A 14,538-nucleotide genomic window follows, 5' to 3' on the forward strand; every position below is an offset into this window, starting at 1 on the left:
ACAAATAATGACGTATATTTGTTAGCTTTTGGAATGTAATCCCCCTTTTGTAGTGGTTCTTAGTCCCGTATAATACGGTTTTACACTATACAAGATTTTATAGGAACCTAACTACTGTGTTATATGAGGGTTACCTGTACTGCCTATTTATAAATAAAGCAGAAAGAGAATATGCTTCAAATCTAAAATGACAATTTCGACAATACAGTACACCCCCGCTATTCGCAGGGGTTACGTTCCTGAGAAATGTCGCGAATACAGAAAACGCGAATACTCAGTTATGGCTCCCATAGTAATAAAGGGGATCCATTCCAAAGTATGAAATATACAAGAAAAACTAGTCTAAAATTTTGTCTACGTATGTATTATATGTACCTTCATAATATGACTATGTACATAGACAGTACATAGTGAAATGCAAGCATATGGCATTGAAATGAAAATAAGAAACAATTTAATATTAAATGTAATATTTATTAGAAATTTCAAACAAATCTTTCAAACCAGCGCCTTTGCTAGCTAAAAAACTTATCCCGCCAGTGCTATCACCAGTTTCGCTAAAGTGTTGATAAAGGAGTTTTGCCTTTTCGCGAATGATGAGAGTGAAATTAATGGAATTTTATTTTGAGTTTGGTCTTCTATCCACAGATTTAAAGCCTTTTCCACTTTTTCTAATTTAACATCACGAGTTACAGAGCAAATTTTTGAAACAATTAGCGCGTTTTCACGGACACTACGTCAGATTTTTTCTTCCGATTTCTTGATTGATCGTACCGTTAACTCATTGATTTTATAATGTTTTGCCACTGAGGAGACACTTTCACCATTAGAAAGTTTGTCTAATAACTCAATTTTATTCGCCAATGTCATCACCTTCTTTGATATTTTCACATTTCTCTTTTTATTCGTAGCCATATTTTTGTAGGGATTAGAAAGAACTTGTCCACAGTAGTCACTTTCTTCCGTTAACACACTCGAAAAAGTCTGTTTTACACTGCAAAACGGTAGATTTATCATTTTTGTAAGCATATCAATTTATAAATTGATAAATTTATTCAATTTATAAACATATAAATTAAAAGCAAACGACGAAACCTTCCACGACAAACGCATAACACATACTGAACAAGGATTAGCGAGAAACCTCCACGCTCGCTATGTTGTCACCCCTCTCCCCCCACCCACTGAGCACTGTTTTGACCGGGAAAGATAATTTTAACCACGCCCATGTTTTGTATGGCGGAAAATATTCATGGCGCTTTAAAATTCACATTTTTTTTAGGTTTCATTTTATATTAAATCGGCGATCGCGAATACGCGAATACAGATACCGCGAATAGCGGGGGTTTACTGTATTTATTTCTGGAAAATAAATATGTATAAAATGCTGACGGATAATATTTTGGTATAATCCATCATTCAAAAATAAGTAACTACTATTTACAAGTACACAGTAAGTTTAGAAATTTGTCACATTATATCACTATAGGTTAAACAGTAAACATGCAATAGTGTTGTCAACTGCATCAACAAATAGTAAAAGCAGAAGTATTAGGATTTCTTTATTTAAATACTTACTTCTTGCCCTCCAATTCGAGTGAGCTCTTCCACATAAATATCTGCAAAATGTAGTTTCAAACCAAGTGGAACTTTCTCTGAATTAGGACTAGTAACAGTTTTTTGTACTATTTTTTTTAAAGTCTGCACGTGCTTTTTATTCCATTTCAATTTTTGAATGAGTACAAAGCTTTCTCTTAATAAACGCCGAACAAACTGTAATAAGGAATAAAACAATATCAACATAATAATTATGGAAGAAAATCTAATAAAATAATAAAAAAATCCAAAAATCAATAATTAATCATAATAATTTGCCCGCTGACAACTGAGTACTATTTTTAAGAGCTCATATATGTAGAAAATTCTTTTATATTAATGCATACTTGCTTAAACAATTTGAGATGTGAACTGCTAGAACAACAGTATATCATCAACTTTAAGTAAGAAATAGTAAATTACAACACTGATAATTTAGAATTTAGTGAGAAAGGTGGTTGGCTGTTATACAGCACTAAACAAAAGAGTTACAAACCACCCACAGATGTAAATATTTTACTTTTCTTAATTTGGAACCATTAACTAGTACAAAAGGTCACCAATCAGCAGTATCATCCTTTCACAGGGGTTGACAGCCTTTCAGAAGTAGTATCCTGAGTTCCATCTAATGTGGAGTTTCTTGGTGTAAATGAAATTTTGAAAATAGGGGGTATCAAGACCAAGCTTATCATCTAAAAACAAGAAGATTCAATGTGGCCGCAACACTTACTTTTTTCACTGATTATAAGCCTCCTGAAACATAGACTTTAAATAAAGATAAGTCAAAGAACAAACGAAAGTGTCTGTGAAAGACTAAGAAAGGGTACTAGGAAAGTTTTGCAATATGACGCAACAATGAATCACAGGAAGCTGCTTGTTGCAGCATGTTGAGACATGTTCATACATGCATAGTAGCCGCCGCGCCAAGTTGATGGGCTCAGTTATTCATTAGTAGTGAGAGTGTAAAGTGCTTGCGATGGCATCGTGGTCACGAAATGAGATAAGGACAGTTTGGCGGTATAATTTCGTACGTGGATTAACCATAGACCAGTGCTTAGAAGAAATGACTCTTGCACTAGATGATTGTCCATATTGTACAACGATATTCAGGTGGTATAGAGAATTCCAAAGGGGAAATTTCACTCTGGAGGATTCGGAGAAGCCGGGAACCCCACGAACGTCAGTTACGGAGGAAAACATTACTGCTGTGAGGAAAATGCTTGACGAAAACAGGCGAGTGACCTACCAACAGATAGAGGATACTTTGGGCCCAAATGCACCTGCAATTCGTTCGATTCTGCAAGATCATTTGCACGTGAAGAAACTTTGTTCTCTCTGGGTGCCGCATCAACTGACTGAAGAGCAGATGACACGACGTGTGACTTGGTGCCGGGAGATGTTAAAAAAGTTTGATAAGGGACAATCTCGGTATGTGAACAACATCGTGACAGGTGACGAGGCTTGGCTGTACTATTACGATCTGCCGACCAAGGCTCAAAACAAAGTTTGGGTCTTTGATGATGATGACACACCCGTAATTGACAGAAAATCCCGATCTGTAAAGAAGAAAATGATAGCTGTATTTTTCAAATCGAGTGGAATTGTGGAACGTGTCGTTTTGGACACGCAGAAGACAGTCACAGCTAAGTGGTATACTGAACAATGCCTGCCTAAAGTCATTGGATCTATGAAGAACCTGCGGCCAAAATCAAGAATGGACACCTGGTACCTCCATCACGAAATTGCTCCCGCTCACCGCGCCAAAGCCTGCACCGAATATTTGACCACGACACAACTGAAACTTCTCGAGCACCCTCCCTACAGTCCACACCTTGCTCCCTGCAACTTTGCACTGTTCCCGCATGTGAAAATGAAGCTAAAAGGGAGGCGGTTTTCCAGTGATGAGGACCTTCTACGGGCTTCGGACAACGAGTGTGCTTTACTCCCTAGTGAAACTTGGCAGAACTGGTTTAAAGATTGGTTTCGGAGGATGGAGAGGTGTATTGAATGTAGAGGAAATTACTTTGAAAAAATTAACTAAACAAAGCTGTATTGCAAAACTTTCCTAGTACCCTTTGTATATCACCCCAAAAGAGTCAACCTGATCTGATTACTCTAGCAGAGCTAAATTGTAAACCTCTGGCACCACCATGCCATGATGGGACTAATTGAATGTATATCATGCTGCAATTAAGGATTGTATTCTATTCTATTCTATAAGTGACCTCACTTGAGATATAAATCTTTCTAAAAACTGAGCTGGAACCATGGGTTCTAGGTTACAGGGACGGAACTTGCTCATACAACCATATCTCTGTACTGTAGCCATAAAAAGGATTTAATACATTTTTTTCTATGAGATGAGTGATTTTTGCATCAATATCAATGGCTTCACAGATGCTCTGGGTCACAGGCATAACCCTGAAGAATGGAGACATATACAGACTTGTAAAACCATACTGTTAAGGCTGAGCTGTGCCATGATGAAATTAATTATTCATTAAATGGACATGTTATGGTTTTCAAGGAAAACTTTGCAAATGTGGAATTCTACAAAAAATCAATTAGACAACCTATAACTGTAAAATCTGTTGTGATCTAGATGACTTTTTGCTGGGTTTTCAGTTTGGTTTCACAAAACTTTGCAGTTCCTTGTGTGAATGGGGTAGCAGATTAAGTGGTTTCCATTATATTCAAGAATTAGTCATTTCTAAAAGTGTATATCCTAGACAGAAGAATGTTTGACATCCACCACTAATTTCCAGGGAAAATATTTTATTTTCCCCTCTAATACAGTCAAAATCAATTACAGTGTCACTGAAAGGACTGCAATATTCTTGACATTATAACAGAGGCTGAAATTTCTTTAAAATTATATTGATATTAAAAAATGTAATAATAAAATTAAATTAACAGTTATAAAATACACTATTTACATACATAGATATTAAATTGATCTATCCAACAGTGGAACACAAATTCTTAATTCCAAATAATTTGACAAAATTATCTGCTTTAATCCTTTAAACCACTTACTGGGATATTTTCACTTTAAATCACCTTAAAGAGTCTTGTTGACATCAGAATGTTCAAGTTTACATATGCATTTCATTTTGCTATAATCATTTTAAATTGACTTAATAATTTAATTTTTTTTTTGTTTTCATTTCCAAAATGTATGCATAACTGAGTTCAATAAGTTAAATTCACAAGCAACAACACTTCCCACTTTCTATGTCTTTAATAGGGAGGGGGGAGGGGAAACTTTCATTTATTCTCAACACTTACATTTTCTCTTGCCATCCATTGTGACAATACTGTATTATTTGGTGTAAAAACCATGTCTTGATCTTCACAAAAGAATGATATTAACTGACTGAAATTCAGAATGAAAACAACAGTAACCATATATGTGGGAGATACTAAATGCTTGAGAGTTTACTCTCAAAAAATACCTTTGGGACTGTCAGTTTCTTAAAACAAGTGTGCTTCCATACTGAGGCATATTTTATAGATAGACTAATTTGTAGTACAGTACTAAACAGACTGCACCACAAAAAGAGTGTCCTGGTTATGTAATCAGTCTCTCATGTACACAAATAACAATAATAAGAGCGATTCAAATTTCCACCTTGCCTGCATGTTTTGGTTTCATAAACTTCTACATGAGAGAGAGAGCCTCATATGCTACCACATTCTTCACAGTTTACTGTGCAGCATAATAAAATAAAAATAAATGAATAAAATTTTCTTGTTTAAACTCTGCCATGGCCACAATGTCAGAGGAGTTTAAATTGTGAATACAACTGGTAATCGTATTTAGCAGTCACAAGGTTGAACCACAGTCCACACAGTGTGTGTGTGTGTGCTACTGCACTCTTCATCGTGACCACTCAGCCACATAGGTCCGTCACAATGTAAACTTATAAAAAAAAAAAAAAAAAAAAACCAGAAATAACTGAATTAAAGTAAATTTTACTGTAACTAACACACATGACAGCAAAATTATGCTAAAAAAAATGACAAAAGTAACATTAAAAAAGGGATATTAACTTATATGGCAAACACATCTTGCTGGTCAGTTTTCTGAAAAATCTGATTTTATAGCGGAATTCTCAATATTTTTGATGTCATTTTAATTGAGTTTGACTGTAAATCAAATTATGCTTAATGAAAAGTTTTGTAAAAGTGTTAGACAAAGAAAGATGTAACTTCCAATATTTGAAACAAAAAATTCATGGACTTAGTGATACAAACAGAAATTCACGGACATAGTGATACAATTACGACAAAGATAAAAGAGGGAATATTCACTCATCCACAAATCATGATATTAATGAAAGAGTTCTTAACATCCTTAATGTACATGAATAGCTCCTATGAAATAGGAGTATATTTGCCTCAACCACAAAGTTTCATAGAATGCATTTATGAAACTTTGTGGTTGAGGCAAATACACTCAGACAGGAAGTGTTCTCCAAACAATCTGCACAGCCAAATGTGTGTAGCATGATTTTTTACAGCACAGCACCATCTGCCACTGCTTTAGTATTCATGAACTGTAAGCAACAACAATCAAGGTGCAGCATAAGCTACAGGCTTCCTTGCACCATGTGACTAATACTAATAATAATGTGAATTATTACTTTCTGCCGAAAAATTCACTGAAGTAACTTTGTATCAATACTTTCAAAGTACCGTTCATTATTTTTAGCAGAGATTTAGTTCTTTTTAGCATTAGTAGAGGCATATGATGGAAGAAGGCAAGCTTATAAAGAATAAGCAAAAAAAAAAAAAAAACACTTTCCCATTTCACCCATCCATTCACTCCAAAGTTTGTTCAGTTCTGTCTTGAATTTATTTAAGCTGTTAACTTCCACAATGACAGATGGAAGTTTGTTAGTGCAATCAATCACCTGCTGACTAAAGGCAAATTTCCACATATCTATCTGTTCTAAAAGTTTTTCCTCAAGAATTTGTCCCCTCAGGTGAGTAATCTCAGCAAGAGGAAGAATCCCATCAGCATTTAGAGTGTGCATGAATAGTTGCTGTGGTGTTGTGTTTGTTCTCCTGCAAATATATGCTAGAATGAATGATTCAAGATGAATCTGTTCCAACATTTTTATACACTCTGAGTCAGCGAGTGCTGCTCTTCACAACTCTGAAGAAAGAAGAATTCGAGAGATAGTTTTCAAGTGATAGCAAATGAAATTTATGTTCCTCTTCAACAAGGTATCTGATATAGTTTCTATAGGTAGCCACGAAACTGGGAAGCTTTCAGTGTAAGTATTATTTGTCTCGCAGGTTAACCAAGGTCAGTCACTTTACTGTTTTTGTCTGATTATAGCCCACAAGGTCACCTGTCATTGTTCTTACAAAGGGGATCGTGCCTTTCAAAAGACTACTGATTAATCTGCAGTGGTGTGACCTTAAGTACTGAGTGTAGTTCAAATTAGGACTGTTCTAAGCTTATCTCTAGAATCACACTTAACCGTTCAAATGTATTTTAAAGAATTCTAAAGTATTTCAACTAATTCTCTGATCAGTTTACTGTAAAATTAGTTCAGACAGCAATAATACTGTTTTGAATACTGCAGATTTTATATTTTGCATTTTAAATTTTCATCTTAATATAAAAAGAAATTTATTGTTTTTACTGTTTATTACAATGGCTCCACAAGTGCAAATTATTTGCCATATGTGTAAAAAGAAATGCAAAGACTTCCTCCAATGCAATGTGGAACGCGATCTTGTGTACTGCATAAAATGCATAGATTTGTCAACGGTAAACTGGAAAAAGATGTCACAGGCAGCTATCAACTCGTGGAAAGGTCCCTATTGCATACATTACAGGCAGACAAAGAAAAAGCAGACGAAAAGTGAAAATAACTCAGGATCAAGCCCAACGGATCTTTTAAGACTTTCTGACGATGAATCTGTGTTTCACCTCATCGTCAAATGGCGCTCATCAGAGTGGGCTATCTGAGGGCATACCTCATAATGTGATATCAGAGCAGACAAATTGCTCCTTCTCTCACCTTCTCAACCACGAAGTCTCAAAAGTTGAAAAGCCAAATGAGATGACCATGAAAATGATTTTTCTAATCCTGGACGCTCAAAAATCCATGATGGCCTCTATTCTTGATGAAACTAAAAAAAATCAGGTCAGAAAACGCCCAACTTCGCAAAATAAATTATATTTTACTACAGAAAATTTTGGACTTAACAGACTTATTCAAAACTCCAGAAGATCCTTTAGTCCTACATGTAACTTGGCGAAATCCATGGAAAATCCCACATTTCAACCGACTCCTACTCCTATAGCAGAAGCCACTTACACATCTATTGTAAAGCAACCTCCACATCCTCCAGTATATGCTCCAATTACTAGTCAACCTCAGAAAGTGTGTAAACATGGCAATCGATCTGTAAATCCACTCCTAGAAGATGTCATTTCCTCAAGGAGTCAGGCAGATCACATCGGAGGACAATGGAATCAATCTGCCTCTAATCAGACAAGAAGACATCGACACCCGCCCCTGCTGTTGTGGGAACAGATACCAACTTGTCAATTCGAGCAGTCCCCAGAACTAAAAGTTCAACCTAGGGTATTTTGTCTTGTGACTTGAACCCCAACTGTGCGGTACAGAAGTAGAGCAGCATATCAAACCTCAACTGCAGATAAAAGTAAAAAAAATGAATTCCAAACACGATTCGTACAGCTCTTTCTATATTCAGTGTCAACAAACGGACTTTGATCTATTACTAAAGGATCACTGTTGGCCTGAGGGGGCCATTATTCAGCCTTTCTATGGATGCCTCCCTCTTCCCGGTGCAAGGTCATCAGCCAGTGACTTAGCTATCAAAACTAGTCAACGGGAATGACAATTCATGCATTTTTCAGATATTCTGGAATCCCAACTGGAAAGAACCTCTATAAATGATTCATCTATCTCTTCATCCTACCAGAATTTGAATGACTCTAACTCATGTGAAAACACCTTTCTGCCATGTCACTTGCCAACAATTAAACCAAATAACTTATGCCTTACTACAGCATTAAAAGATGCAATTGCTGTATTCTATATGAATGCTCACAGTCTTGTAAAACATAATGATGAAATCCTTGCTTAACTGACATCATGGAATCTCCCTCCAGATCTGATGGTTTTTACTGAGACCTGGTTCTCTCTTGAAGTTTCAATCCAATTTCAGGACTACGCTCTCTTTCACAGTTGCAGATGTGATTCTAAAGGGGGTGGAGTTGCTATTTACGTTCACAATCATCTGCAATGCTCTGCCTTCCCTATCACAAATCTGCCTTGTGAAATCACTTTTATCCACATTGCCTCTCTGGTGATTGGGTGTCTATACCGACCTCCCTCAGCTTCAGTCAACAGCTTCTTTGTAACTCTTGACAATATTCTATCTCACTTCACAAGCAAATCCCTTAGTCTTCTGCTGATGGGAGACTTCAATATTCAACATGCTTCAAAGCTCTTCCTCTCAAGTGCAAGACCTAGATGTCATTTCTTCCAATGGTTTCCTCTCTTCAGGACAGAATTATCTCAGCTAGAATGGGAGAGTCCCACGATTCCCTTCTTGACTTCGCAATGCTCACTAACCTATGCAGTACTGGATGCACTATTTCTGATCATCACCCCATCTTAATGGTAATTAAAAATGAAGAAATTGTGGAAGAGATTATGCACACTTACAGATCTGTCACTCCAGGCTCTCTCAATCAGCTCTATTATGACCTCCAGCAGCCTTCATGGGATGGGGTGCTTCATGGGATGGTATAGTTCCCAACTTAAAGGCATCATTACAAGCAAGTAAAAGTGGACAGTCTTGGACAAGCTACTACCTTGTAGTAGCTTGTCCAAAACAAAGAGCTACGTTGGAGATGTAGTTGAGAATGAGGTACTCATTTCAGATGACCAGGAAAAAGCCGCAGCTTTCTGTAATCACTTTCTCTCAAGTGTGAATAATCTTTTTAAAGACGAATTTGACTCTAGAGATAATGCAATGAGAGAATATGTCGAGCACTCAATGAGGAGCTCTTTTTTCACGGTCTGCTCTCAGATCAAGAGATTTTAGAAGCAGGACATCAATTAAAAGAAAAGGGAACCTCTGGCTTTGATGCAATATTTTCTACTCTGCTGAAGATGGTCCTTAACTCAATTCTAACACCACTGAAATATATTTACAATCTTTCCTATCAATCTGGTAAATTCCCGTCTCAATTCAAAAAAGCAATCATTGTTCCTGTTCCTAAGGGGAGACACTGCAACTCCATCAACAATTTTCGTCCAATAGCTCTATTCTCAGTTTTTGCAAAATTATTTGAAAAATTTCTTCACAGCAGACTCATGGACTTCCTGGAAATCAATCAGCTTATCCATCAACAACAGTACGTTTATCATTCGAAAAGATCCACTGATCTGGCAATTGTTGTTCATTTCTACGCTAGGATCGCGGACTGTCTTGAAAAGGGTCACTATGCAATAGCACTGTTTCTGGAACTATAAAAAGCTTTTGACTGCATAAATCATAAAATCCTACTCAAAACGCTCAACAATCTTGGCTTGAGAAGAAAAATTAACCTTCTCCTTGAAGACTACCTTACTGATAGGTCATTTGTCATTAAAACAAACAAATATTTTTCAGACATTTCTTATTTCTCCAGGGGAGTACCTCAAGGCTCACTTCTCGGACCTATCCTATTTGTTCTTTACATTAACAAATTTCTCTCTCTTCTTCATCTTCCCACCTAGTAGTGTATGTAGATGACATTTCCATTCTAATCACTGATAAAGACTCTAACCAGTTTCAATGCAAGATCTGAAATGCATAGTTGGCTTCAAAAGAATCAGCTTATACTAAACCCAGAAAAATCCAAATACATGATGTTTAGGACGAAAAATAAACCATTAAATATTGATTTCAAAATAACTTACAAAGGAAAACAACTCGAAAGGGTGAACGATACCAAGTTTCTAGGAATCTGGCTAGATGATAAGCTGAGTTGGGATAAACAAATGATCACCTTACAAAAGAAGACTTTGTCATTAGCAGGAATACTTTCCTGAGCCTCTGCCTGGGTACCTCCTTCCCTTCTCAGACTAGTATTCCTTTCCTTAATACAGCCCCACCTCACATATGGAATCATCTCATGAGGTACTATCAGTCAAGGTAACCTTGCGAGAATCAATTCAATTGTCAACTGATGTGTTCGGACAATTTTAGGCCTTCCTTGGAATGCATCGGTGACTTCACGATATAAGGAAGCAAGACTCAAGCATCTACCAACTGATACAAAAAACGGAGGCAGTCTTTGTCTACAATGCTTTGAAAACACCAAACTTTCCTCCACTCTTCAGATCCTTTTCTATAACAATAGAAGACGAAGAAGGAATAACATATAATTTAAGAAATGAAGCGAACCTGAAGGTTCCGCTTTTTAGAAAAGACATAGGTCAGAAAAATATAAAATACAGAGGTGCAAAAACCTGGAATAATCTTCCTGAAAATATCAAAAATGCCATTTCACTAAACTGGTTCAAGAAGCTCTGAACTGAACATATCACCAGGTATGTGTGATCTAAATCACCTTCCACAATGCAATTTCCAGTTTGAATGTAAACAAGTTGAAGGAATAGCTGTCAAAAACCTTGTAACACTCTACGCAATTATTTAATCATATTTTTCTTTCATATTTCTTATTGTAAAAGTACTCACAATGTAATTATAAGTACTGTTAACCACGTGACATATGTGGTTGGTTTTCGAAGTCTGTGTAATGGAATGTAGAAACATGTCCGATTTATTTATGATGTATCTGTTAAATAACACCTGTGTAATTTCAGATCCGTTTTTATTGTTATCTTTTTCAAGGGGAACACCCAATAAAAAGCCTCTGGCTTACGTGTTCTCCCTCCCTTCTTTTTGTTATCTCCCAACAATTGTAACAGAAAATAGGGATAAATAAATTATCAAATTAAGCTTGCTCAAACCATTCAAGGCCTTATACACCTCACAGGTACCCAGTCTTCAGACGCTGCAGTTTGCAGAACTTAAGCCTTTCTTGGTAACAGCAACCCTTTGTTCTATTCACCAATAGAACAAAGGGTTGCTGTTACTAATAAAGGGTTGAGTACAGAGAAGAGCAATGTCATTGCTCTTTTCTGTACTCATTCCAGCTCTACATCCAGTGCGGTAGTCATAAAATTAGCAGAAGGTATACTTTATAAATGTTACGAAAAGCAGAGTATACTGTACATATCAGGCTTATTAATAGAATGAGTTTATATACAGTGCAACTTCTCTATTAAAAACTTCTATTTAACGAATTTCTCTATATTACGAATTTTTTTTGAAAAACATTGCACCTTGAAACAAAATTACATATAAAATTAACCCCATATAGCGAAGTGTTAGTCTCTCTATAACGAATTTTTAAAAAAAGTTAGTAAAAGCATTTTTGAAGATTTTCAAGCATTCACTGCTAAACAGCCGCTCAAATATATGGCCCCCTTCCCTCCAAATTGCGCATTAGCATCTGGAATTAATCATCCTATTAGTGAATACTTGTGGCCATTGGCGCCCATAGGACGGTCTTTGTTTCATTTTTCTTAAGTTATAAAACCAAATGGGTTTCTTAAAAGTGGTCATAAACTTTACAATAAATAGGGTAGATTTGTAAATTGACGTTGGCTCAGGGGAAATGAAATTCGCTGTGGTAAACCTTTAGCGTGCTGCGGCGGCGGCAATACATAGAATGCTACCATTGTCGGATGTTAGCAATGCCTACCGAGTGACATACGCTTCTCACCTCAACCGTATAATGTGACCCTTCCTGTCAATCATTATATGATATGTCTGTTCTCATCTAACTGAACTTCCAGTAGATGGTTCTCATGAATTTTTTTTTTTTTTTTTAATTTCGCTTGTTTAGAACAATTTGTCATCAATCACGTAGGCTATATGCTCTTGTATTTTTTTTTTTTTTTTTCTGCAAAGTAACATACAGCATACATTAACCATAAATTTTCTTTCGTGTATATATGAATGAAAGCAGAATAAAAGAAATTCACAAAGTTCTATATTTCTTCAAAGAGATTGATAGGAAAGGTCACGTGATACTGTTAAATTGGCAAGTGAACGTCATTGAGTAGGCATTACTAACAATTCACCATATGGCCAGCGCACGAAGTTTGCGGTGTGTGTATCGGCAAGAGCTGCAGTCGAGTCATTTTCACAATTGCGGACACAATGTCAAAGAGAAAGTGTTTAAGTATTAAGGATAAAGTAAAGATTCTCCATGATATTGACCAGGGTTTTAAGAAAAGATGTTGTGGAGAAATATGGCATACCTGCAAGCAGCGTATCTACGATTTTAAAAAAATCAAGAATTAATTTTATATGCAATTGAAGAAGGAGCAGACAAGAAGCAAATCAAATTGTGTATATACGAAGATATTGATAAAGCAGTTCTAAAATGGGTGCAAATGATACGTGAAAAGAATATACCAATATCGGGTCCAAAAATTAAGCAAAATTCTGAAATTTGCACATTCCCTTGGACATAGAGAATTTAATGCGAGCACTGGGTGGCTAGATAAATTTAAGAAGCACCACAGAATTGTGGAAAAGGTTATTTGTGGAGAAAGTGTTAATGTAAGCGAAGAAGATTGCAACAGTTGGAAGAACAATACCTTAAAAAAGATTTTGGAAGAATATGAACCTAAGAATGTTTTTAATGCTGACGAAATGGGTTTATTCTTTAAATGTTTACCGAATAGAACACTTGCTTTTAAGGATGATAAATGTTTTGGCTGAAAACAAAGCAAAGAAAGAATCACTGTACTATGACAGGAAGTGAAAAATTAAGACTTTTAGTCATCGGAAAATCAAAAAACCCAAGATGTTTTAGAGGCACAAAATCTTTGTAAGTTGACTACACCTTTAATAAAAAAGCATGGATGACAAGTGATATCTTTAAACACTGGATATTAAAACTAGACAGGCGTATAACAAAAGAAAAAAGGAAAATCGTGTTGGTAAGTGACAACTGTCCGACACATCCTGCCAGTATTTCTGCCAAACTTAAGTGTGAAGTTGTTGTTTTTACCACCAAACGTAACGTCAAAACTCCAGCCAATGGACTAAGGCATTATTAAAAATTTTAAATTTCATTATCAAAAGAGAATAATAATGAAGATTGTCAATGTGTTATCAGAAAATAGAAACTTGAAGGTTACAATTAACCTTAGAGATTGCATCTCTGAACTGGCAAACCTTTGCCAGTTTAGAGACGCAAAGAGATCTAAAGCGGGATTTGCATTGAAAAGAGAAGTCGAACAACAACAGGATGAACAAGATGAACTGGCCCTTTCACAACTAAAAAACTTTTGGACATTGTTAGAATCGTCCGCAAACATCAGAAATGAATTAACACTGGATAGTTACGTTTATGTAGATCAAGATCTGACTAGAACAGAACATCCAAATGAAGATGAAATACTGCTGAACAGTGTTAGACGCGACCATGATCATGAAGAAATTAACGACGACGCCGAAGGTTCATCAGAACAACCCGTAGAAAAGCCAACTCGTGAAGAAATGATTAACGCCTTTAAAAAATGGTTTGTATGGGTCTATAGTTTTGTGAAAATATTCCTGATAATGTTTTTAATACTCTGAACAAATGTGAGGTTTTCTTTGAGAATCAGACATTTTTTAATTGTACTGTGTAGATGAAAATTAGATTTTTTTAATTTGTGATACTTACTGGTGAAAATTGTGTAAACATAATTTAAATAAGTGTTTTTGAAATAAAATACATTAAAAATAAAAGTAGATTCATTTTCTTTTTCTAATTAACAAGATATTCTCTGTATAAAGAAATTTCTCTATAACGAATTTTTTCGCTGGATTTAT

General features: G+C 35.8%; 1 protein-coding gene across 1 annotated transcript in view; it reads right to left on the reverse strand.

Annotated features, from left to right (window-relative positions):
- The window catches only part of LOC150089413 (ribosomal RNA processing protein 1 homolog B-like), a 141,714-nt gene that overhangs the window by 32,341 nt on the left and 94,835 nt on the right, over positions 1–14,538 (reverse strand). The window contains exon 8 of the mRNA XM_090389975.1: positions 1,579–1,773. Within this exon, the coding sequence (XP_090246101.1) occupies positions 1,579–1,773 (195 nt within the window). The remainder of the gene's footprint in view (positions 1–1,578; positions 1,774–14,538) is intronic.

The sequence above is a fragment of the Mastigoproctus giganteus genome, chromosome 2, assembly GCF_048544385.1.
Source record: "Mastigoproctus giganteus isolate SK-2022 chromosome 2, ASM4854438v1, whole genome shotgun sequence".
Taxonomy (NCBI): Eukaryota; Metazoa; Arthropoda; class Arachnida; order Uropygi; family Thelyphonidae; genus Mastigoproctus; species Mastigoproctus giganteus.